The 24,776-nt window shown below is 28.1% G+C and overlaps 4 protein-coding genes and 1 non-coding gene across 6 annotated transcripts in view; 1 reads left to right on the top strand and 4 right to left on the bottom strand.

The window, feature by feature from the left end:
• Positions 1-368: 368 nt before the first annotated feature.
• Trnar-acg lies at positions 369-441 on the bottom strand. The gene has a single exon. It is a non-coding gene; the product is annotated as a tRNA-Arg (tRNA).
• A 3,769-nt stretch (positions 442-4,210) lies between these two features.
• LOC106793314 (myb-like protein D) lies at positions 4,211-5,134 on the top strand. Its single transcript, XM_014760122.1, has one exon. It carries the CDS (start codon positions 4,211-4,213, stop codon positions 5,132-5,134), a length of 924 nt encoding a protein of 307 aa, XP_014615608.1.
• A 626-nt stretch (positions 5,135-5,760) lies between these two features.
• Positions 5,761-8,674, bottom strand: LOC106793313 (ATPase family AAA domain-containing protein 2-like). Its single transcript, XM_014760121.1, has 10 exons — positions 8,521-8,674; positions 8,271-8,419; positions 7,932-8,201; positions 7,633-7,824; positions 7,362-7,543; positions 7,097-7,283; positions 6,803-6,988; positions 6,582-6,712; positions 6,360-6,475; positions 5,761-6,071 (listed from the first exon to the last, which is right to left on the bottom strand). Exons 1-10 carry the CDS (start codon positions 8,672-8,674, stop codon positions 5,761-5,763), a joined length of 1,878 nt encoding a protein of 625 aa, XP_014615607.1.
• A 6,110-nt stretch (positions 8,675-14,784) lies between these two features.
• On the bottom strand, positions 14,785-22,580 carry LOC106793331 (ATPase family AAA domain-containing protein 2-like). Of its 2 annotated transcripts, XM_014760176.1 has the most exons (16): positions 22,129-22,580; positions 21,403-21,625; positions 20,928-21,300; positions 20,669-20,837; positions 20,419-20,500; positions 20,087-20,336; positions 19,791-20,005; positions 19,404-19,696; positions 19,008-19,325; positions 18,752-18,933; positions 18,479-18,665; positions 17,908-18,386; positions 17,579-17,764; positions 17,273-17,308; positions 16,160-17,039; positions 14,785-15,863 (listed from the first exon to the last, which is right to left on the bottom strand). In XM_014760176.1, the coding sequence occupies exons 1-16, from the start codon at positions 22,132-22,134 to the stop codon at positions 15,783-15,785; spliced, it is 3,960 nt and encodes a 1,319-aa protein (XP_014615662.1). In that variant the 5' UTR covers positions 22,135-22,580; the 3' UTR covers positions 14,785-15,782. The 2 variants fall into 2 exon arrangements, with proteins under 2 accessions (XP_014615662.1, XP_014615663.1); XM_014760177.1 differs by lacking the exon at positions 17,273-17,308.
• A 710-nt stretch (positions 22,581-23,290) lies between these two features.
• The window catches only part of LOC106793346 (prostaglandin reductase 1-like), a 3,750-nt gene continuing 2,264 nt past the window's right edge, over positions 23,291-24,776 (bottom strand). Inside the window, exons 2-4 of the mRNA XM_014760209.1 lie at positions 24,141-24,435; positions 23,782-24,058; positions 23,291-23,686 (exon numbers count right to left, since the gene is read on the bottom strand). Of these exons, the coding sequence (XP_014615695.1) occupies positions 23,345-23,686; positions 23,782-24,058; positions 24,141-24,435 (914 nt within the window). The 3' untranslated portion in view covers positions 23,291-23,344. The remainder of the gene's footprint in view (positions 23,687-23,781; positions 24,059-24,140; positions 24,436-24,776) is intronic.

Raw genomic sequence — 24,776 nt, 5'->3', positions numbered from 1 at the left:
ACGTCGATAATAAGATATCGTAAATTACAATGTTACCTACAATGAAATCACCCTCATGTTATATTTTATATATTCATTTGGTACATAAAATGTATAAGTTTGTGTAAATTTATATTCTTTTGAATTATAATTTTTATAATTTATCTTAATTTGAATTAATTTTTAACAAATAAAATAAAAGCACATATATAATACGTGTTGATAAAGATATTCTACTTTACGTTTCTTCAAAATTATATTGCATGTATCGAGTATTATAGTTTATAATATAAATCAAATAATATAGTAATATTTTAAGGTTGCATTGTTTTATATAAAATTCTAAATTCATAAGAAATTAGTTATTAAGTAACAAAAAAAAATTTTATCGATCCTGCCAGGATTCGAACCTGGAATCTTCTGATCCGTAGTCAGACGCGTTATCCGTTGCGCCACAGGACCAGGTTGCGTGGATACAATTACTTTTTTGTTTATTAAATATTTTACAAACCACCATAAGATATTTATAGTTTATTTTTATTTCGTATATATATTGTAGCAATTAAAAATTATTTTTATATTTAACAAAGTACTGAAGTTCTCTTAAAATTAGTATTCACTAAACAGCAAACTGTCCGTATAATATTATTCTACACATAAAAATGTCTAACTATTAGTGAATTATCAGCTATACTGCTATGTATGATTATACTCGTATTATATTTCATAAGCTACATTTATATATATTTGACTTAATCTACAAACGTAATTATTTTTGTTTGAATAATATACTCATTGTTGTGTTATTATCATTTAGAAACAATATCATTTAATTTTCAATATTGTCAACTGCTAATTTTATCCCCCTCTTGTTAGATACAAAATATACTCTGTTGTTAATACTTCTTCCACGAAAATTTTATATTCAAAGATGAAAAATATAACGGTGAGATTTTTATTTAAATCAATAGAAATGTAACACTTATTATTCTAGTTTCTTGTAAACAATGTAAAATATTGATAAGAACTTTATTTAAATTATAACAAAGAAGAAAAATAAAATTATTAAAATTAATTAAGAATTTTTACACGACCGTCCTGTAATTTTATATGATTAGGATTATAACGTTCTGATTTTCCTTTTTTTAAATTTCATATAATTGTTTAAATTAATATAAATTTGTTTTAACGTTTCTGTGCAGTGCTGACTTTGGAGGGGGATATTTTCATCGAAAAGAATATTATTAATAATATATTTTTGTAGGAGACGGTAAAGCGTCGTCTTATCTTTTAGATCTATCGACAAAGACGCTGGTTTGTAGCATAAGACGATAGGCATTTGTTCGATTTTAAGTAATCAAATACAACGGACGAAATAAAGGACGGTGTGGATGCGACGAATGAATGCACGAGCGACAAAGGAGAGTGAGTGTTGAGCGATGAAAGAAAGAGGGGTTCTGCGTTTTGTAATAGAGATTAAAATAAAACTGTTTTTCCCATTAAAAATCCTATATTATTTTTATGTTTTTTTATTTATTGTCAAAAATAGTGAACCTTGATTAAAAGAAAAACAATAATTCATTTTAACAGAAACTGTTATTATTTAGTCAACAAATTATGTATTTTAGGAAATTTTAAATTAAAGATTTGTTGTCTCGTAAATATTTATTTGTGTATCAAATTGAATACATATTTGAAAAAGAAAAATTTTATATCTACACATAAAATTAATTCAAGATATACAGGAAAAGATGTTCTAAAAACGTGGAATTTATTTTTTGTCTAGACATTATTTTAATTCATTTTTATTATGTTATAAGAAAACAGAAATGCATTTTTATTCATCTTCATGTAATAAAAATTGTACGAAAAAAATTGAAATTTTGTCAAGTGGCACGCTAGCATAAGTAGTATCGGAAAAGAAAAGAAAAATAATTCCCTCACAAAGAATCGAACGGTAACAACACGCGTGAGAAGCATGGAATTAGAAATTATGTATTTTAGGAATTTAAAATTTCCTAAAATACATAATTTGTTGGTTAAATAAAAATAGTTTCTGTTAAAATGAATTATTGTTTTTCTTTTAGTCAAGGTTCACTATTTTTGACAATAAATAAAAAAACGGCGTGCTATAAGCATCAAGATTCGATTTAAAAATGCCGCGCTTATACGCCGATATATATAGATATACAAAACGCTCGACACTCGATGGCCAAGACGAAAAATTCTCGCTACAGCATGAAAAAATATCATAGGTGGTATATAATACAGAACGCTCAACATTCGAGGGCCCTAACAAAAATACTCGCTATCGCCTAAACAAATAGAAAGAGAGAAATATCCATTTCTTTTCTCACTCGCACTCGCATTCACGACCGAGAGATCCCAAGATACGCACAATAGCTCGCTCACGTGTAAAAACCGACGAAGAGGCGGGGCTTGTCTCCCACTCTTAAACTCAATTTTACCAATATTTCTCGCTTATTTTTGCAAATATGAAGATACACCTTACACCATTTTTTATGTATTTTTCAATTTTGCACAACTTTTGTTTGAAATTTTTTTCGATTAAATGCCTAGATTCTGAAATATGGCTTTTTTACCCTTTTTCTTATAAATGCGCCATCCAATTGCAAAAAGATATGCACCGTTCGATTCAGCGTCGTCGAATTACCATTATATCAAGTTTTACCAAATTTAACAAATTGTCACAGTTTTCCTTTATTTGAGTGGATTAGATTGTATTGTAATCGTTTAAGAACGCGCGAATGCGAATGTATTTGCCTAATATCAAATTTCGTAAATAAATACTTATAAATATGAAATAGTCTAAGAGTTATCAGCAACGTAGTATTTTCAGATAAAGACTTCTTTCTGTCAGTGCGAGTAATGTGCTGCTGCATATCTATTTTTCATTCCAGCACGATGACTCACACCTATGGTAGGGGAAATATAAAAACCGCAGTATCTATAGGACGTCGACGTACATTGGTTGGGATGTAAGACCATTTGTACTATTCGGGCCTTACAATTTGAAAATTTATTTTTATGCAGTATACAAAGTTTTCTTGTGTATTAAATATTAAGAAAAAATATCGTAAAATTATGGGCATAATTATACATCATTTTATCAATCACATTTCAAGATTTACTTTCCTTGATGAAACATGAAAATTTAATTTGTTAGAGAATTATGTATTACATTTTCCGACATTGTAATACAAGAAGTTCGACCGCCATGACAGTTTAGACTGTTTTTGAAGTTTCATATTCCTTGTATGTGGTACATTGTAAATTTATGTATTATAATGACATAATTATTAACTCTGGTGAAAATACGTTATAAATATAAAGAAAGATGTGACTTCTTAAGTGTACGATTATTCAATATTCTGCAATAATAAATGATTTTAGCTCAAAAGGTTAAATTTATCGTTTCTGCAGCTCAAAATCAGACTGTGCACAATTTCTTCAAATTTGTATAACTACGGTAAGTAATGAAATTATAATTTATTGATAAATTATTGTTTTTAAATTATTTTCTAATTCGTAGATAAGATAAAATTCTAAATAAATTGTATATACACATATCCATGTAAAAAAGAGGGGTTGGAAAAAATCTACTTGCATTTTTTTTTAGTACTTGTTTGTAATAAATAATTTCGATTAAACCACAGTATTTTTAAATATTTTTGTCCTCTTAAATTAGAAACTACACGAAGAAAAGAAAAATAAATTACATGTATACGTTACCACATCGAATGATAACGTAGACATATAATGACATGAATTCTCTTTGTTTCTCTATTTATATATTTATATCATAGTTATAATCATACAGTTATATGTTTTTTTTATATATATAGTTATATCACTGAAGATGGCGCAATGGTTCGACAAGCAGTTTCGCACCGGTAAAGATTCAATGAAATACTTGAGAAGATCGAAACGCGCTGGTACAAACATTAAAAAAGTCAAATCATTCGATACGTCGATGGTAAAAAATAAAGAAGATTTTATGAATATAATAGGACTTGGAATGAAAGGGCCATTAAAAAAAGATGATGTAAAAGAAAATAATAATAATAATAACGTGATACTTATGAAGAAAATAAAAATAAATTCATTGACTATGTTAAATATACGGAAATGCAGTGTAGTTATTGTTGCTGAAAGGTGTCCAATCTGTAAATTACCCTTTAAATGTGTAAGTGACGTTGTATTTCACAAGATGATGCGACACGGAAATGATCCTGTTATAAGCGATAGTTATTTTCAATCTAATATTTTTACAAAGAAACAGTGTTTAAACATTCGAAGAAAAAGATCGCAAAATACTAACAACAATAATCTTTTTCGTCTTAAATTAAGGATTGGCGAAGAGATTATTTCGGAAATTAGTATGAATCGTAAACACTTGAAAGTCCCAAATTCTTCTTCATTCTTGCCGAAAATAAAGACTGTCAAGAGTCAAAAAAATGATGACTTTATTACGTTTAAAAATGATTCTGAAGGTAGTGTCGTTGGTATTGATTCTTTCGACTCGACTAGGAATCATTATGAGGACTATGTTGTAGGCGTTCAACCCTTCAATCGTATACAAACGTTACATGATTCCCTGTTAAACGAAGACTTTCGAAAGAATGATAATAGCAATCATTCAAAACTATTTTTAGGTGTTAAAGATAAAAATTTAACATTTAGTAACAATGAGACTGTATTCTCTATGAAATTATCCTGTGTGCGTCCTTTATCTGAAGACACTATAATAAATAATAACAAAAATTCGAATATATTTAATAATATCGCTTCCATCAGCGAATCTAATACATTCGGTAAAGAAAATAACTTGGCGAAAACACAATCGGTAAAAAGAGTTTGTGACGTTAATCCATCTGTAGAAGCTACTGAAATGCATCTAACTTCGCGTACAGAGAATGAGAACAAAAACAAGAAGAATCATGATGATAATGATGACGAAGAAATACAAGAGATACTTCGTATTACCAGAAGAAGACGGACAAATAATAACAATGAGAATATCAGATACAGATTGGATCCTCCTATAAACGAAGATTCATTGTCATTTGATCCCGAGGAAGAGTTAAGTATCATGAGAGAGAAGAGATACCATTTAGTATATACCATACTATGATATACTATCAAAATTCTTTCCGTCATTTGATTCTATAACAACGAGACTATTCGAGCCTGACAATAGTTCTGAACTTAGGTTTAGTAAAAGCGTCAGGAATAGACAAATTTTAGCCTTAACGTCTATTACCATTTTTGTATTATAAATTCATGTAGCGTGTATTTGTAACGTAACATATACGGGACGTTTTTATTCATTTTTCATAAAGTTATAATTTTTCGATATTACTTTTTTTTAAATTTATATTGGATTAAGTATAACATAATAAGAAAAAAGAAAAAAAAATTATATTTGTAGACAATATTTATAATAAAATAACTTTTATATAAAAATGAAACTCTGTGTTTATAATCTACTTTAATACGGATCGGGTTAATTTGACTCTGCGTTCTCTGATTTAATACTGAAAAAGAAAAAATAAACAAGAAGAAAGTTTATATAATAACGTTAAAATACAAAAATATTTCATTATATATGTATATCATAACGATCATGATTTATTTTTGAACGACGTGGACACTTCAAGTAACAATAAAAAATGAGGAATAAATTTATTATTGACAACAACAACAAAAACACTTGGATCACCTAATTAGAGATACATTCATTATTTATTTATTTGTTCCTTAATCATCTTCATAATCGAAAAATGTTCTTTTTCTCTTCATTTCTTCCAAGACTTGAAAACAATTTTCAATAACGTTCGACGTATTGTCTTCGTTTTTTCTTTCCAAGATAAGTTCCAACGAGCCGTATAAATTCTCTAACCGATTACTTTTCCAATTTTCCGTTGATTGGATGATCCTTTGTAGTAATTCTTGAAGCTGAAGATCAGTTATATTCTCGGTACTTGAAATATTAAACGATGCGCATGACATCTTGGCGCGTTTCGATCCCGATCCTTCTCCCGAGGCACTACATTCTCGTTTAACATTAACTAAAAAATGATTATATAGATATAATTATTGTATATATATAAATATATAAAAAAATAAATTTTTCTAAAAAAAAAAAATCATTTTTCGATTGTAGTTTATTTTTTTTACTTGATTTGGTAGCCGATTGAGTAGATCGAACAACGCCAATTTTATTTCGAGCTTTTGATCTTTTTGTCGTAGTTCCGTCTACCGCGTTTTCTATCGTCGACATAATTTTGTTTATTAATTCGTTACTATACTTAAAAAGAAACAGATGTTATAAAAAAAACTTTAATCAATTCTCTTACGACGTCCACGTTGTCCATTTAAATCCTTGTGCGTGTCCATCTTGGATTTTTTTCCATTTTCGGTTTTCGTTCTTTTCGGACCCATAATTTGTATAAAATCTATTATATTACCAAAACTTTTTTTAATAAAGAATAATTGCTAATAAAAAAAATTAGAAAAATGAAAAGACAGAATAACAAAATATAATACGATAATAAAATGGGTACATGATAATACCTTGCGAGGATCTGCTAGAAGCAGCATCCGATTGTGAGTTTGTAAAAAGCTGTAAGAAGAATGATTTACGTTCTTGCAAGCCAGGTAATGGTACTTCAAATACCTCATCTCGACTTCGATCGAACGAATTTTTGATCTAAACAAATTTACGAAATGTATGAAATATAATTAAACGTAAAAGTTATTAAGCAATAGATAATCTTTGTAATGTTATAATATTACATACTTCTAAAGGTAAATCCTCGTAAGTGGAATTAGCCGTTGTAAGAATCAACATGTAAACTGTATTATCGAGATCTCTCATCAGGGAAGCAAAAACCACGCGTGCTGTTTCGTCAACTAGGTTCCACCATGCAAGAATATCAGGAATATATAACAATGATGGTAAAGTACGACGTGCTCCTTTCACTTTCTATTGACAACAAAATTTATTATACATAAATGTATGTAAATAAATTATTACAAATTATGAAGAAAAATCTAAACGACAAATGGTCGATTAATATTTATCAAAAATCACCTGAATGATCGTTTCTTCAGCAGCTCTGCCAGTTTCTTCGAAGAGAGTTGTCACATCCAAAACGTGACAGGGCAAATGATCTAAATCGTGAAGCAAAGCTGGACCTAAATGCCGAGTATGTGAATCATCTTCGCCGCATAATAAAATTCTAGGACAGGTGGTCGATTTCGAATTGGCTTTGCCGATACTGTACGGATACGGAATAAAGAAAAAAAGAAGAAAAAGAATGTAAGAATGAAAATTATGTTACAACAATTCAACTTACATATCATCTGATGTCAACATTCCCGTTGGACAAAGAATTTGTAACTGAGATTGAATGCTTGACAAATTGCCTCGTAAAAGCGGTTGAATTTTCATCGACAAGGATTTTACTGGTGCTATAACGACTCTGTGAGACGCTGGAACGATATTTTCTTGGGCCTTCAGAAAATCTTGTTTCTCTACCTTCATTCGTTGATTGATTTTGTTTTTTTTTTTTTTAAATGTGGGACATTAATAATATTCGAATAGAATAACCATTCCGAGGATATTACCTTGAGGTGTCGCTCGTTTATGTAATGTCTTGATTTCAACGTATAAATTTCCGGATAATGTCTTCTAACGCAACACATGACAGCTTCAGCACAGAGAGCTTGCAAATCGCTACCACAGTATCCTATCGTTTTCGAGGCCAAATAGGCAAGAAACTTTTGAGGAGGCTTCTGCTTCCAGCTTTTAATGTGAACCTACAGTACCATTGAGTTTTGAAATCAACAAATTTCGTCTAGTACATATTATTTACAAGATAAAAAAATTCATGAAACGAAAAAATCTCTGACAAGAGTCAAACTACCGAAAGTATGTCTTTCCTAGCAGAGTAACAAGGCAAAGGAAAGTAAAGTTCTCGGTCGAATCTTCCTGGTCTCCTTAACGCCGGATCTATTGCGTCGATTCTGTTCGTAGCGCCAATCACTATAATTTCTGAATTGTTCTCCAGGCCATCCATTAGAGCTAAAAGCGTAGTCACCACGCTGGCGTGTACGAAATCCTGACGACTTGATCTTATCGGTGCTAGACCGTCAACTTCATCGAAAAAAATAATACAAGGTTTCGTTTGTTGAGCCTGCGTAACAAGTTTTATTATTAGATTGATCTATCAATTCATAATGATAATATCGCGTATCGTGCTAACCATAGTGAAAATTTTCTCCAGCTTTTTCTCACTTTCGCCAACCCATTTGCTCAAACAATCTGATCCCTTTCGTGATATGAAGGAGACCTTGCGATCAGAAGTACTACATTCTGATGCCAATGCACTGGCTACCAAAGTTTTGCCAGTTCCTGTTGACGAATGAAAATCGATGAAACTAGCCTGTTAATTTAATTCGCATCGTATTTTATTCGATTATTTTCGTTAAAATAAAATCTCATTGAAACTTTACCTGGGGGACCATAGAATAAAAGACCCCTTGGTGGTTTCAAATTGAACTTGGCATAAACATCACCATACATTAGGGGAAACAGGACCATTTCTTTCACTATTCTAATATGTTTTTCCAAACCACCGATATTTGTAAAATCTTTTTTAACCGACATATTTGGAAAAATTGGTGAGTTCGAGTGTCAAATGGAACCTTTTCTTCTTCTTCTTCTTCTGCTTCTTCTTTTCACTTTCTAATATGAGGATAAAAATCGTATTTTTGTATTTATTATTATTATTATTATTAAATACAAGTTTAAATTACACGAAGAAAAATATCGTCTCAGGAACGGTGTACTTTAAAATATATATACATCGTGATTAATATGTATACGTATATATACGTGTTCGAACGAGCACTTTTACTAGAATTTATACATTGTAATTTGTTACGATCGAATTTTTATCGTTGACATTATGACGTTTCGAAGGTTAAATCGATTATAGACATACGAATGTATAGAAGGGATTTTAAGTGAAAGAAGAAAATTACAAATGAACAAAAGAGAGGAGAGAAAAAGAGAGGAAGGGCGGGGGAGATTAATTCGATGCAATGATATGTTACGAAAAACTCTCGGCTTTATTAATTTAATGTTCTTTTTTTATTACTTTTTTTTTTTTTAATTTTTTTTTTTATTATTATTGTTGTTTTGCTTACTACAGCGTATATGACAATAAAATGGTTTACTTATATAATAAAATACATAAGGCAGTGGATGTTGTTCTTGCATCGACACTTTCCCTGTCATTCTTTCCTTTGAGTAATGCGCCAAAACGATACAATATGGTATCGGTTCACAATATATATACGTCTTATTAATTTATTACACGACATTTCGTAAACATATTCATCAATTCGCATAAATATTTCTGTAGCATTATTTTTTACACAAGGAAGTTGATCACAATCTCTTATTACCGTGTTAAGAAACCTATTTTAGTCGTTAGTTTGAAACCATAAGCTCGATCAATTTAATTAAAAGGCAGTGTCAACCACAAATATTACTCTCTCTCTCTCTCTCTCTCTTTTTCCTTGTTGATTTAATTTTTTATTATTATTATTATTATTTTGTTTGTTATATAATATGTATTTTTTCTTTCTTTCGTTCCCTTTTCTCTTTCTCCAAATTACTTCTTTTTTGCAACATTTATGGCGATACAGAGATGATAGAATTCAACGAAACTATGTAGCACCATATAATAAAATAACATAATAATAGTTTTCGATTTTTTTATATTTCAGATAGAATGTCAAGCAAATCCTGTATAAACGAAATAATGTCTTAGGCAATTCGAATAAATTTTCAATTGATATTTTTCTCTTTCGTTTAAGTATATAATTTAGTTAATTCATAAAATAATTAGGCCTTTTTAGGAAAGTATACAAATTGCAATTTCATACTTTAAATACTCGTCTCTTATAAATTCGTATATTATTGTTAATTGAAATATGTAATTCTATCTTCTTTCATATTTAAACAGGCCAGTATAGTTCTTTCAGGATTTACCTAGTTATTTCACGAATTAACGGATTTCACAAAAGTAACGCTACATATATAAAATTTATTATTATTATTATTATTATTATTATTATTATTATTATTCTACTGTTTATATAAAAACATATCGTTGACTGAGAAAGTCTTACTATCGAAGCATTCACTTTGTAAATGTGATCATTCACTGTAAATTACAACTTGGTAGAATTTCGGAAAGTAAATATTTATATATTAATAGTCCACATAAAAATAAAGAAATAGTTTATGTGCTTCAAAATAATTTTTTCTAAACTAGACAAAGTGGATCATTTAAAAGGAAAGTTCGTTTTATATATTATGTGTTGCTGGAATAATAATAAAAAAAAAGTCCTTTTTTTTTTTAAATTCTTCATATACTTCATATCACATACTTATTTCTTCATATCTATTGAAATATTTTAAACACTTTGTTCAGTTTAAAAAAAGTTATTTAGATTTAAATTATGTTAATATATTTTGAAAATCTATTATACAGGCATACTCTAGCATTAGCATAGATCAGTTTAAAAAGCAAGTATTATTTTAATAACAATCGTATGACATATTTTTTTCTGAAATGGACTAATACATTATTTCTTTCGATATAGTAGAACTTTTTTCTCTTGAATCTTACATATAATAAATTGTTTTATAGACTAAAATCAAGATATATTATATATGTGTTAACCTGAGCAAGAGAAAGTATCTTTCCTTCACAGTTCCTTCACCGATTTACTTATACGGACAACAAACAATACTTATTTTTACGCCATTTTAAACGTTAAAAACGGCGGAAGCAAAGTTGTACACCTAATAGTTCCATCGGTTCTATAGAAATTTGTTTTTCTTATGTTAATGTAACAATATTAGTGTATAGAAATAACGAATATTATTAGGAGATTATATTACTCAACTGTTTTATCATAATGTTTTAGTATTTACAGTAAAAATCATTCGCCAAGTGTTAAAGTATAGTTTAGCAGTTAGAAAAATGGAATTAGAAAAACAAAATAAAAAGAATATTAATTATAGAAATATTAATTTTAATAATATATATATGTTACGGTCAATGTAGAAAATACGTGCATTGTATAGAGTGTCCACTAAGATTGGGCAATGTATATTTTGAGTATGTTTTTCGTACATTCGATCTTAAACTCTTGTAAATGAAACAAACCACGACAGGTGTACACAGGTGCATGCACACGTTTCTCAACTGTGTAACTATAAGAACTTAATTTTCCAAACTTCCATGTTGTAAGGACAAAAAGAGGTAATATAAAAAAAAATAACGAATTCAGTTATTATTAATTAAAGATATATTCTGCTATTTTGTTACTATAAAAATCAGCGTGGTGCTTGGTTTCTGTTAAAAGTTTAACTTCACTCTCCCCTGCTCTAAACACCCCCCCCCTTTCCACTGAAGCATATTTTAAAGATTGATCGAAACTTGTTACTGACATTGTGTACAAATTTTTTAATTTCCATGGTTTGTTTTACTTATACGAGCTTACAAAAAATTTCTTCCCCTCGAGCTCTAAAAACAGCCAACTGAAGCATATATTCTACTTTGACCAAAACCATCTGGGCATTGCATAGATTGACCGTAACATATATACATATGGTTTTACTTATAATTAATATACCACTATTAATTATATTATACGTTTTTTTTTTATAAATGTTAATTATTGGCTGAGATCAATCGTTATTATTTACTTTCAGATATTATATAATGATTGTAAAATATATGCACGTGGGTGAGTTCCAAAGATTTTAGCTTAACATAGAGACAATTTTTCTCGGTTAAACTCACTTTTATTTAAAAAAAAAAAACAAATAAAATAAAATAAAAATTATTTTTTAAGGCTCACAACTTTCTTACTCACCCTCGTATATACTTCGTATAAGGAAATTAAATTGCACGAGTACAAGAAATTCAAATTTATATTGTTTCTAATAAAAATAATATATATGAAGTAGAGAATATGATTTATAAAAAAGAAATGTTTGTTTATCATGGAAGATTTATTAAAATTAATTTCTTTCACTATTTTCTATTAAAAATTTTTATAAAAGAATAATAGAAACGTTTCTCGCGAAAGCACAAAAAAAACAGAGTTAATAAAATACTTTTGCAGTAAGATTGAAATAGCAATGTTTTAAAAATGATTTAAGTATGTGTGTATGTTCGTTATATATATTAGTATATAGAATAATTAATATCCAATAAAATAAAATGATAAAGAAAATACTAAGGTTTTGAAAAAACTTGTATGACATTTATTTTTTATGAGAATGTGTGTATGTGTATATATATAAAAATTATTCGTTTGATATTTATTGTTATTTACATTAATTTATCAACAAATAAAATCATGTTTTACCTAACTCTGTTGTTAAAAGAGAAACGCTAGAAAATGAAAGCTTTTTTTCAGATTCAGTCTTTTAAGGTCTATTTGCTAATAAACATTAAGTAAAATATATACTATAATTTCAAATAATGACGACATTCCTGTTCGGAATCTTGAAGATTTCTTATGGTAACATAACTTCACATTTTCTTAGAGAATCAAATACATATAATGCATTTCTCTTTCGCCTTTTAAATTGTCTTGTCTTCGATTTTATATAAATGCACTAAATAACACATTGCAGCATAATAAAGACTTGTCTCATAAATGGTGGCAAAATATTTTAGTTTGAACAACACTTTTTTTTTTTTTAATATATTAAAACTGACACATTTACGCATGTTATCTGGTAACTATCATCTCACAGTAACGATGTAGATCACAACCAGTATATTAACTTATATCGAAGACAATATATGTCGTTATAATATTGATACTTTTTCATATTCCTTTTCGCACATCAAATTATTCTAAATTGATTAGAAGATTTTCCATTGTTTCGACTCTTATACTGTTAACAGGCTAATAATCTATATATTTGATAACTTTGGTTAAAATAAATTGGAAATAATTGAGGATTTCTTTCTTTTCTTGTCATTATACATTATGTTTGTTAAGCACACGTTTATCAAATGTTTTGCCTAAATTATCAAGTTTTGAAGTGATTTTATATTACATGACATTATCACACTAGATACATCGCGTAGATTATACAAATCAAATGATAATAAAATCAATGTTTACACTGCACATACAACTTAAATTGAACCCTCAGCAACACGATGTAATGTAATACAAGATGTAAATGATTTCATTGAATTTCTTGTGACTTTGTGCAATAAGATTTACATTTTATCTAAAACTTCGCATATGTAAACCTTATAAAAATAATATACTATTGACCCTATAAATACAATAAAAGAGAAATTAATTTGCTTATAAATAAATTATGCATAAATAAAATTTAAATACCTTGATAATATCTCAATATATGATTATTGTTTACAATATCTGGAATGTATTTACACTATTTTCTTATATATTTGGATTCTAATTTTTACAAAGTGGAAATTATTTCTTTTATCACGAATCTAATTTGTATGCATTTATTTCAAATATAAAAAGATATATAAGACATTAAAATATTATTAATCTATTGATTCAATAATTTGTAGTATCAAGGATAAAAAAAATATTTTATTTCTTTAACATCTGTAAATGAAAACTTTTTTTTATATTAATATTATCTATATGATTTCTTCTCAGCTAGATTTACCGATTAAATCCACTTTGTAAAATTAATATTTATCAGGAATATATTTATCGGAGCTAAATATTTTATATTGCATGTAACGTAATCTGTGATAGCATATAAAATAATATAAATTTAATTGGTTCTATAATTTGGTAATATATATGTTGTATGACAATTTTACAACATGCTAATGCTACTTTAAATGGAATAGTTTCTTTACAATTCCATGTATTAGCAAAGTTCGCTTAAGTACATAATGTACTAATTTACCATCATCTTTGTATGACCATGTGATTTACATGTTTTTAGTAAAATTTTTATTTTCTTTCTTATTATTATTGTATTGTATAGAAAACTGAATATGTAATTTAAAAAATGTTCGTATTTCTCTTCGTCTCAGTTTATAAAATTGATTTTATAAAATGATTTTATAAAATGATCATTGAAATAAAAACCACGCGCAAGTACATATAATATCAAACAATTAGAAATGAAAACTTTCTAGAAGATTTTAAATTTGACACTAATAATAATAAATAATATAAATAACTGTCAACTATAAAAAGAATTATTTATAAAATTAGGAAAAATGTTTTTATTCTTCAATTTTCTATTGCCTTTTTTTTCTATTTGTTTACAAACAGTCAATGCAATTTGCAAATAATTAAGTTTGTTCGTCTCCTTAAAGAAACATTTCTTTTGAATCTTATCACTAGACTGTGGATTTTTATGTGGAGAAAATTCATCGAAATATGCAAAAAAAATACAAGAAATATACAAACTATACGCTAATACTATGCGGGATATATGCTTATTACATATATATGTGCCGATAATAATGACAGTGGACTAAGTCAAAAAATTTGAAAAATTTATTTTACGATTTATTTTTAATATAAGTAATTTCAATTTGGAATAAATCATAAAATTAATTTTTCGGAATGTTTGACTTGATTCATTGTCATAATTTCTGGCACATATATACCATACAGATTTATAATGATAAATGATTTTATTGTCGTTTGTTTTTTTTTAATTTGCGTTACGATATATAATAATCGTTTTTTCTGTGAAATAGTATCGCTTGTTCAAAAAAATTAATTTCTAAGCCGAAAGGGGTATTACCACGTCATAAGATGTGATCGTACATATTTAAATTTAATCCAGTATCAGACTTGAACATATTCTGGTTCTTCTGAGTAGATGTATCTCATTTCAAATTTATTTAACTACCTAATTTAAAAATAATTATTATTATTTGCTAACGTTAGGAATTTTTGAAAGCTCATTGCCGCCAATACCAAATTTTGCTAATTTAAAAATAATACCATACAGAAATAGTTATTTGTGGTTTCATCTACAGAGATCCAAATATTATGTACTGTAATATCTTTTCAAATGTCTTGAAAATATCATTCCTAAAGATCTCGCAGATAACTTATTCTCAGAGTTGATTCATCTCATCTGGTATATTTTGGCCAGTATATTTTTTGAGAAAATTTCTTCACGTTATATTAGTCATACATTGCAGAGACATTTTTACAACAACCATTACTTGACACATATCCCTAAAAAAATGGATTTTTATTTGGAACTTGCTTCTGAATTTGTTATTAAAGATATCTTCTTCGATAATTAGACTTGTATGATCTATCCATTTGTTAATTATATGTGTTCAGTTAAGAATTAGTCGGTAAGTCTTACACATGGAAGTATCACGAATTAGTTCACGATTCATCAAGTGTTGTAAAAAGAAGTGACAACTGAAGAAAAATATGTAAGATATTCAATGATTTGTCTTTTATGTAAAATATGAAAAACATATGCAATTGCATAAAAATCCGCAGTCTACTCATTATACATTAATTCGACTATTATAATAATGACAATCAGTTGTAAATATTTTATATTTGGCAGTTATAAGAACTGAAAAATGTACGGCACTAAATTTTCATGTGATATTTAAGTTCTGTTCTTTTAGTACCAGTACATAATACGTCTTTTTTTTATGATGAAACTACAGATTAATTTACATTTTCTAATGCGTATTTAGTTGACTAACTTTTTCGTACAAACTTATCTTGTACTCTTCAAACTTTTCCAGTTCCTTGAGTAAGTCCTACAAAATAATATGTACATATAAATTATGTATATATATAATATTTGTAAATTTAATACTAAAATAATTATCATATCTAAAAATATTTCTATATAAACAAAATTTTAATATTACATAAGTAACATTTTAATAAAATAAAAGAATCTATTTTTTGTGTTATAATATATTATATACAGGATGTTCAGTATAACGTTTTAAGCATTTTTTGTGACATTATTGAAAATTTCTCTAAAATCGCGACGACTGTTACACTGAACATTCTGCAAAGATATATAAATATTAGCGTATATATTTACCTTTGGCAGTGATTTCCTATCATAATGATGCGCGTATCTCCCTACACATCTACTTAATTGCACATAAATGTCACACAATACCTCTACGGGAAAATCCTTTGTAACTTCTACAGTGTGTAACCATGCAGACTCAAGTTCATTTTTATCAATAATTACTTTATCATTTTCATCAAATTTTGATAAACTAGAATCGCTCTCAATTGCAAATGATAATTCATCTAAACTTTCTCGCCTGGACGATGAACTTGAAACATCATTTCCAATATTTTTATCATCCTCTATCAAAGATATTTCAACTCTTTCAAAATCATGAATTCGTTGTTCTACCGTATTATCATTATGATTTATGTGAATATCCTTGTAGTTTTCGTTTTGAGAATCATTCTCAGAATCAGTGTTATCAAATAATGGTACATGACCGTTTAGAACACTATTTGCTTCTGTTTCAAATTCTTGAAATTTCTCTAAATCTATACCAACTGTGGTTTCATTGGTTAGACATACCTTGTTACTTATTTCAGATATACTATCATCAAAGCTAATTTTTTTTTTCTTTTGCACTTTCTTTACGTAACCTCTAGCCCAAGCAGGAATTTTACGTTTTCTGGAATGACTAAATCTTTTCCCATTCACGGATAGTGTATTATTTACTACTAATTCAGTATCTTTCTTATCATTTTTTTCATTTGGTAATGTAATTTCTGTTTTTGTATTTTTATTTTGTGTTTCGTCATTATGGCCAGTTTCAATAATTTTACGACTTTTAGATATTTCACGACACTTATCTTCAAAATCAGAATCTAATTCAGCCTTTATTAGTGCATATGCATTATCGCGTAGAGAACAGGCACGATGTCTAATCAGTTTATCTGCTGGATCTCTGTGTGAAAAGGAAAAAATAATATAATTAACATACAATAAATTACATATAAAATTCAATAGGATCAATGAAAAGCAGATCTAATGTGAGTGGTTTTCAATAAGTGCTCTGTAGAATAGCAAATAAATACAAAATATAGGTGTTTATTAAAATTAAAAATGAGAGGTGTGTTAAATAAATTGAAAACCACTTTAACTACAGAGCAACAACAGCAATGGATAATCAAGAACTACCTCTTCAATATCCCAAGGGAGGGCCTATCACGCAAGCTGACATGAAAACATACAACATGAACGTCAATACGAATTTTTGGCAATATGCCCAATGACATACGCAAATCACATTATTCATTCTTTTAATAAACACAAAGAAATATCTTATCTATTTTTTATATTATTTTATCACTAAATATATAACATGAATTAATAAATGTTATAAACTCACTGTATACTTTTAAATTACGAGAAAAAATATTTGTTAAATATATTATTGTTTTCTTTTTTAATTTATTTTTTAATTATATATGTATATATACTAACCTATCTGGATTATATTCCAATGCATTTTTACAAATGAGATCAATATCATCAAGAAAATCTCGAGCACAGAGGTAACAATGCATATCAATTTTAGTCATCATAGTCTCCAAATCCATAGGTTGCTTTATTATCATATTATAATCGGGTACTTCTTCGGTATCTACAGGTTTCGTGAACATGAAAAATCTGTAAAAAAAAAAAAATATAATAGATATGATTATATTGTATATTTTTTTTTATATTGTTCTTATACATGTTCACACGTGAATATATATATAATATAATTTTATATATTAAAAACTTATATATATATATATATAAATACATACTGCCGATTCCTAGCAAGCTTAGCACATATTTCCCTCAAGAAAATTCGAAGTTCTCTTAAAGATACTTCTTCTTTTTCAAACAACCTTTTCTTTTCTTCATTGGATAATTTCTTTGGCATTGGATCCGGAGCCAAAGGAAGTTCCTCTAATACTTGAACTTTGTTATTCTTAGTTTGTGGTTGTTTTAAACTTTGAATCATAAATATGGGTTTGAAAAATTTTGATCTTTGTTCTGAATTGGGAATTTTCATAGTATATACTTCGCCACGAAGTTCACTGAAAAGATTTTTTAATTGCATAGGAAGATCCTGATATGTTTCGTCACTAGTTGCAAGAATCAATATAGGTAATGAAGTATCTAGTGCTGCAATACGACACAAAAAAACAGCTTTTACAGTCTCTGGAACAAGTGGCCACCATTGATCAATGGAACGTATATAAATAATGGACGGTACATTTCTGGTAGCTTCATTAAACACCTACCATAAAAAGTAAAAAAAAAATATATATAAATATATATAAAAATATTTTTGTTATATTTATATAATAACAGATTTAATTAATAACTGACCTGTACACAGGTTTCTTCTGGAGATCGTGCACTTTCTGCAAAAAGTGTACTAACATCTAATGTTTGTACTGGTAAATGTTCCATGTGATGTAATAAAGCTTGTGCTAAATGAGGTCCTTGACCTTTAGATAGATTGCCACCAGAAACTAATAATCTTGGACGATGTATTCCTTTAGTAACTTTCACTCTAAAACGAAGAATATTTATTTTAAATAGTAAATACTATTATGCACTTTTTTTAAAAGTATAGCATTTTGTAAAAATATTTCTTACTTTGCCATAGCAGGATTAACACCTTGAGGAAATGTTCCTTTTACTAGACCAATCAATTCTTCCAATGAAGGACCTAATAGAGGCTCCATAAAAGGCTGTAATTTTCTGCCTGCACAAGGAGTTACTCTCTGTGATGATGGAATTAGAATAGAACTTGCTTGCATAAAATCTTGTTTTTTCACCTGCAAAACGCATGTATGAGTTATTACAAAGATTATCTTATATATTTCTCTATATAAATTATTAAAAAACATACTTCTACTCGTTGAGGATCCAAAAGTAATCTATTGCTAGTTGTGTAAATTTGTGGATATGTTCTTCTTAATCCTTGTAATACTGCTTCAGTGCATAAAGCTCTTAAATCCGAACCACAATAACCAGTTGATTTTTCAGCTAATATTTCTAACAATTGTTCACTTGGTGGATTTTTCCATTTATTAACATGAATTTTCAAAATTTCTAATCTTTCTTTCATTGCAGGTAAAGGAAAGAATAATTCACGATCAAAACGGCCAGGTCTTCGTAGTGCAGGATCAATTGCATCTACTCTATTTGTTGCACCAATTACTATAACCTTTATTACAAAAAAAAAGAAATTAATTAATTTAACAGCAAATGAGTGCATCCGTGTATATGAATATATTTATCTTACTTCTCCTCTATCACTAAGACCATCCATAAGTGCTAAAAGGGTAGATACAATGCTAGCATGAATTTGATCTTGCTTGGTACTTCTGACAGGTGCAAGACCATCAATTTCATCGAAAAATATAATGGACGGTTTCATTTGTTGAGCCTGCTCAAACAACAATCTTAATTGTCGTTCTGACTCCCCAACCCACTTTGATAAGCAATCTGCTCCTTTTCTCATAAAAAAGGCCATTCTTCTACTACCTTGACTACATTCATTTGCTAATGCTCTAGCTATTAATGTTTTCCCAGTTCCTGTAACAAAAAGTGATTAATATAATACTTCAATAAAATTATTTAAAAAATAATTGTAATTTTTTTAATATTTAAATACAAAATATAAATTTACCTGGTGGGCCATGAAAGAGGACACCTTTTGGAGATGTGATATGATATCTTTCAAAAACTTCTGGATACATCATAGGAAAAACAACCATTTCCTTAAGGCAATGAATGTGTGATTCTAAGCCACCAACATCACTGAACCTAATATTTGTATCTAATGTAATAGGATTTATATCTGCTTTACGATCTGGAGGACCGCCTTGGGGTATTGCTGATTGCCTAATGAATTAAGTAATGAACTAATAAAAAAAGTTTGATATAACTATTAACATCTATTATATTTGTTTCTCTCTAACTAACCTTGCTTTTTTCCCTTTCTTTTTATCATATCGTTGCGGTTCTGAATCACTAGAATCACTAGAACTTGTACTTTTGCTTCTGTGCTTTCGCCTCCTCATAGAATTGCTTAGCACACTCCGAAGAGCTCTTATAGATCGTCTAACAGGCTCAACGTTGGCTTGAAATCTATCTACAGTTGGCTTTTTTTGACGTAAACTGTATTTTCTAGGGCCAGGCGAATCTGATGATTCACTTAAATCACTATCTACGACTATAAAAGAAAATAATATAATTATGATTTATATATATTTCCACACAATATAATAATATAATATAATAAATGGATACCAGACCTGCAAGCTTCTTACCCCTTGGTAATTGTCGTTGGGTAGTTCTTCTAGTGCGCTTAATACGTGTATACATGTCTTCGTATCCCTGCACACATTAAATGTTGAATATAAATACTTACATAAATATTATGTCGACAGCTTTAATATGATTGTATACTAATCTTATTTTATATATTAATCTTACTTTCTATACTTTTTTTTTTACTTGATATAAATGTAAATCTAAAAAAATTAAAACTCTTTAATTGCTTACGCCCTCATTCTCAGAATTATCATTGTTTTCTTGTTTTTCACTCCCATGTGAACTATCTTCAGGTTCATCTTGTTCCATTTTTGATTTTACAGATTTATCTAAAGAATTGCCGCATAGCCTAGTTACAGGTCCTTCTCTAAGCCTACATGGACTACTAGATTTACTTGTTCTGTCGAACAAAATTTTTTTAAAATAATAATTAATCTATATTAGTGTTAATATAGATATAGATATAGTGTAATATGATGAAAATGTTCACCTTGTATCCTTTTCTTCATTTGACGTTCTTACTTCAGACTTACTTCTTGTTTCTAATTTATCTTTATGTTCTCTTTCTGGCTTTTCTCGCCCTTGCCTATCTTTATGTTCTCTAATATCTTTATCTTGTTCGGATTTTTCTCTAAGATCACGATCAGATCGTCCCCTAAGTTCTCTACTACTTTGATGATCATGATCAGGCCTATCTCTAATATGTCTGTTTGAATTTTTATTAGGAGGATGATTTTCACGTGATCTTAAAGGCATACGATCGCGCAATTCACGCTTTCTATCAGGTACTTCATCTACCATTTCTTTATCAGATGAAGATCCATGTTGTTGAAACATAGGATATCCTTTTAAAGTTTGTGTTCCTATAACATGATTTATGAATAAAAATTATCTATGATCTATGCTGTTATATTAAATCACAGTAATATATTTTATCGAATTAAGAATGTATTAACATTCTTTACCTAAAATCCAACTAGTATTGAGGTTGTCATAGGTTTGCATTCTATTACGTGTACTACGTCGTACACTTAAATTACTTCTAGTAATATGCGTGCTAGTACTACCATGGGAGTGAGATCGTAAAGTACGTAGTGTTTTTGCCCTTCTAACCGAATTGCTATGGGGATTGAATATATCTTCCTCGGTATCCATTGAATCCAAGGTAACATCATCATCTGACATAATCTGTTCAATACTTTTAATCTTCAATTAAATATATCGATATATTATTGAGTAAAGTTTACTATAATCTTTTCTATTTAATTTAAAATATATTGCATCATATAAAAATAAAAATGCTTTCTTTTTATTAATATAAAAAATAACATTCACAGATATATATAAAGAAAACTTCTACGTGAGATTATTACTGAAGTAAAAAAAAAGCTTATAGTTTATTATTGAGCAACAGACCCATTTAATTATATTTGCAAATTACTCATAAATAAATAAGAATAAAAATTTGAAACGCATCAAATTTAACATTATTAAAAAAGTAATTTTAAATAAAATCACATAAAAACAAGCTATATAAGAGAGATTCTTAATGAAATAAAAATAAACAAAATATTTGGATGTCCATTTTAATTTTGTACATACATAGGTATATAAAACCGTGTAACTCTTTTTGAAGGATATTTTTTCATTAATCTATAAATAATAAATATATGAGAAACAAAGAAAATTACCTTCATTGGGTTAAATCTTGCCAATATAGAAATTTCTCGTAAAGAAACTACAAAGGCCCGTCATATGTTTCTCTTGAATATAATAACTATACTCTTCGAATGATTTGCTTAACACGCAAACTAATAATTTTTCGAATGGCGACAGGCAATAGAATATTACTTAAATTAGCTCTTCTATTTTTTATATATATAAAACCGAACATAATTCACAAATAAGCATTACAACGAACGTCTCAGTAAGGCAAATTGAAACTTTTCTCCAGGGTCGCTTCCTATTGCAAAATATGTATTCGAAACGGGTACACATATATACAAACGAGACCGAGCTTAGGCTGAAATTAGTTACTAAAGGACTACAAGCATTCCATTACAAACCTAACTTCACTTACCAGAGTTCGCCTTAAAAGATGCAATATTATAGATGTACGATCGAATAAAGCAATGAAGATAATATGCAGTGTATGAAAGAAAAAGAGAAATTTCAGATCTTAGTTTGATTAATGTCCGCCAGGGGGTACTTAAGAGCTGAAATCAATTTACACGTTGACTGATCTTGATTACTCTGCTTGTTCTAAATTGCTTATATAATAATTTTTTATTAATATTATTTATTTTATTCATTAATTATGTTACTATTTATATTGTATTACATGCTATTGATATTAATATAAATTATAAACTATTCAATATTCAATTTGTTGTAAGTATAGACAATTGAGATGCTAAATGTCCCAATAAAAAATATAATAATATGCCATTAATTAACTATATTCATTTATTATAACCAAAAATATATTGAAACATAATGATTCATTCCTAGATTCTAAGATTGAAGATCCTCTTATTATGTATGTTTTCATATACACTCTGTGTAATTATAAATGTTATATGTCATTAGCTTAGCATCATTTATACATTTATTTACATATATAAAATAAATTAAAAACATAGAATTGGGAGAAGGGATTTAATCAAAAAGTTTAATTTTATTGTTTTTATTTAAATCTCAATAAAATAAAATAAAATAAACAAATGAAACAATTATTAGATTGAGAAATATTCATAGAAAAACTAAATGTCTATTCTTTACATAGACAGTATCATTATGCATGAATTTTATACTTTAGCAGTAGAATAACATAGAAATATAAAAATAGACATATTTTCAAATATGGATTTAATTTGTGCTTATATGCAAATAGCTGATTCTATTGTTTTATACTTGTACAATAGCTTTACCAATGTTTTGCCCTTTTAACATTCCAGAAAATGCATTAAACATATTTTCGAAGCCTTTTGTAATTGTTTCTTTATATTCGAGTTTGCCTTCATTAATCCATTGCAAATTCTGTTTTATCCCTTCTTGCAATTGATCATTCCAACGTGTAACTAAGAATCCTTCCATCTTCAGTTGATTGAAAATCATAGCTGGTTGTAATAATACACATTTAGGTAGAGAGGAGTGATTTGTATTATATGACGAAATACTGCCGCACACTGCTATTCGACCAAAGGTATTCATTTGGTAAATAATAGTGCTAGAAATATCTCCTCCAACCTGTATAATTAAATGATCAGTTATATATATATATATATATAAATTCATAAAATACATATAAAAAAAAAATTAAAAAATGTTCTATTCCAACATACATTATCAAAATACACATCAATACCCTTTGGAGCAGTTTTCTTTAATTCCAAAGATACATCTTGCTTTTTGTAATTTATGGCACTATCAAAGCCTAATTCATTTACTAGCCAGTTACATTTCTCATCCGAACCAGCAATTCCAATAACATTAAGACCAAGAACTTTCTTCGCTATTTGACCTACGTGAGATCCAACCGCACCAGCAGCTCCACTTACAACAAGTGTTTCACCACGTTTTGGTGAACAAAGTTTCATTAGACCAAAGTATGCTGTATTTCTGTAATAAATGTGTTATATACATTTATTAATTCAAAATATTCAATTATTGTGACAATTCTAAGAAAATGATTTCTCGATACCCTGGCATTCCTAAAACTCCTAAACTTAAAGAAGGAGATAAATCTCCTATGTTTGGTAATAAATATGGCTTTTGACCAGTAAGTTCTAATTTTGGAGGTATTTGTGGATTAACTATTGTATGAGTTCTCCATCCAAAATATCCAACTATTCTTTTACCAACTGGATAATCTGGATTCTTTGATTCAATTATTTTACCGACTTGAGAACCTATCATAGTAATACCAAGTGGAAACTGTACTACATATGGTCTCATGTAGGGGTCAACAGATAAATATTCTGCTTCCACAAGAAATTCTGCAAATTTATCAAAAAATTTATGTTGTATAAATTCTTAAAAAAAATGAAGATATTCTTATAATTACTTATAATATCTTCATGCTTGTTTTTATAATCCATATCATTCAAAAGTGAAAAATATAAATTAAAAAAGTTTATCTATAGTCCGGTCAATTTAGACATAAAAAGAGTGGTCAAATAACAAAAATTGCCGGAAAGCCAAATTTTGGTGGAGAGCTGTAGTTTACCATTACAAATAAAGTCTGAAAAGTCCCCATCGATTCTATGTGTGCGTTAAAAGTTATTCAAGATCAAAGGTCGAAATTTTAGGTTTTTTGGATTTTGCTCAAAAACTTCAA

Source organism: Polistes canadensis, unplaced genomic scaffold (genome assembly GCF_001313835.1).
Source record: "Polistes canadensis isolate GaletaPanama2010 unplaced genomic scaffold, ASM131383v1 scaffold_13, whole genome shotgun sequence".
Classification (NCBI taxonomy): domain Eukaryota; kingdom Metazoa; phylum Arthropoda; class Insecta; order Hymenoptera; family Vespidae; genus Polistes; species Polistes canadensis.
The sequence above is the reverse complement of the archived record's forward strand: the minus strand, read 5'-3'. Positions and strand labels throughout refer to the sequence as shown.

Bases quoted from the DNA above. Each gene is read 5' to 3' on its own strand.
- LOC106793314 (XM_014760122.1), top strand. From the start codon at position 4,211: ATGATGCGACACGGAAATGATCCTGTTATAAGCGATAGTTATTTTCAA.
- LOC106793313 (XM_014760121.1), bottom strand. From the start codon at position 8,674: ATGTCGGTTAAAAAAGATTTTACAAATATCGGTGGTTTGGAAAAACAT. The intron at 8,202-8,270 runs GTTAGCACGATA...CTTGTTACGCAG, and splicing joins TGGAGAAAATTTTCACTATG to GCTCAACAAACGAAACCTTG. The intron at 7,825-7,931 runs GTAGTTTGACTC...ATGGTACTGTAG, and splicing joins CTAGGAAAGACATACTTTCG to GTTCACATTAAAAGCTGGAA.
- LOC106793331 (XM_014760176.1), bottom strand. The intron at 19,326-19,403 runs GTAAGATAAATA...TTTGTAATAAAG, and splicing joins GTCTTAGTGATAGAGGAGAA to GTTATAGTAATTGGTGCAAC. The intron at 17,040-17,272 runs GTAGTTCTTGAT...CTTTTCACACAG, and splicing joins TCCCTTGGGATATTGAAGAG to AGATCCAGCAGATAAACTGA.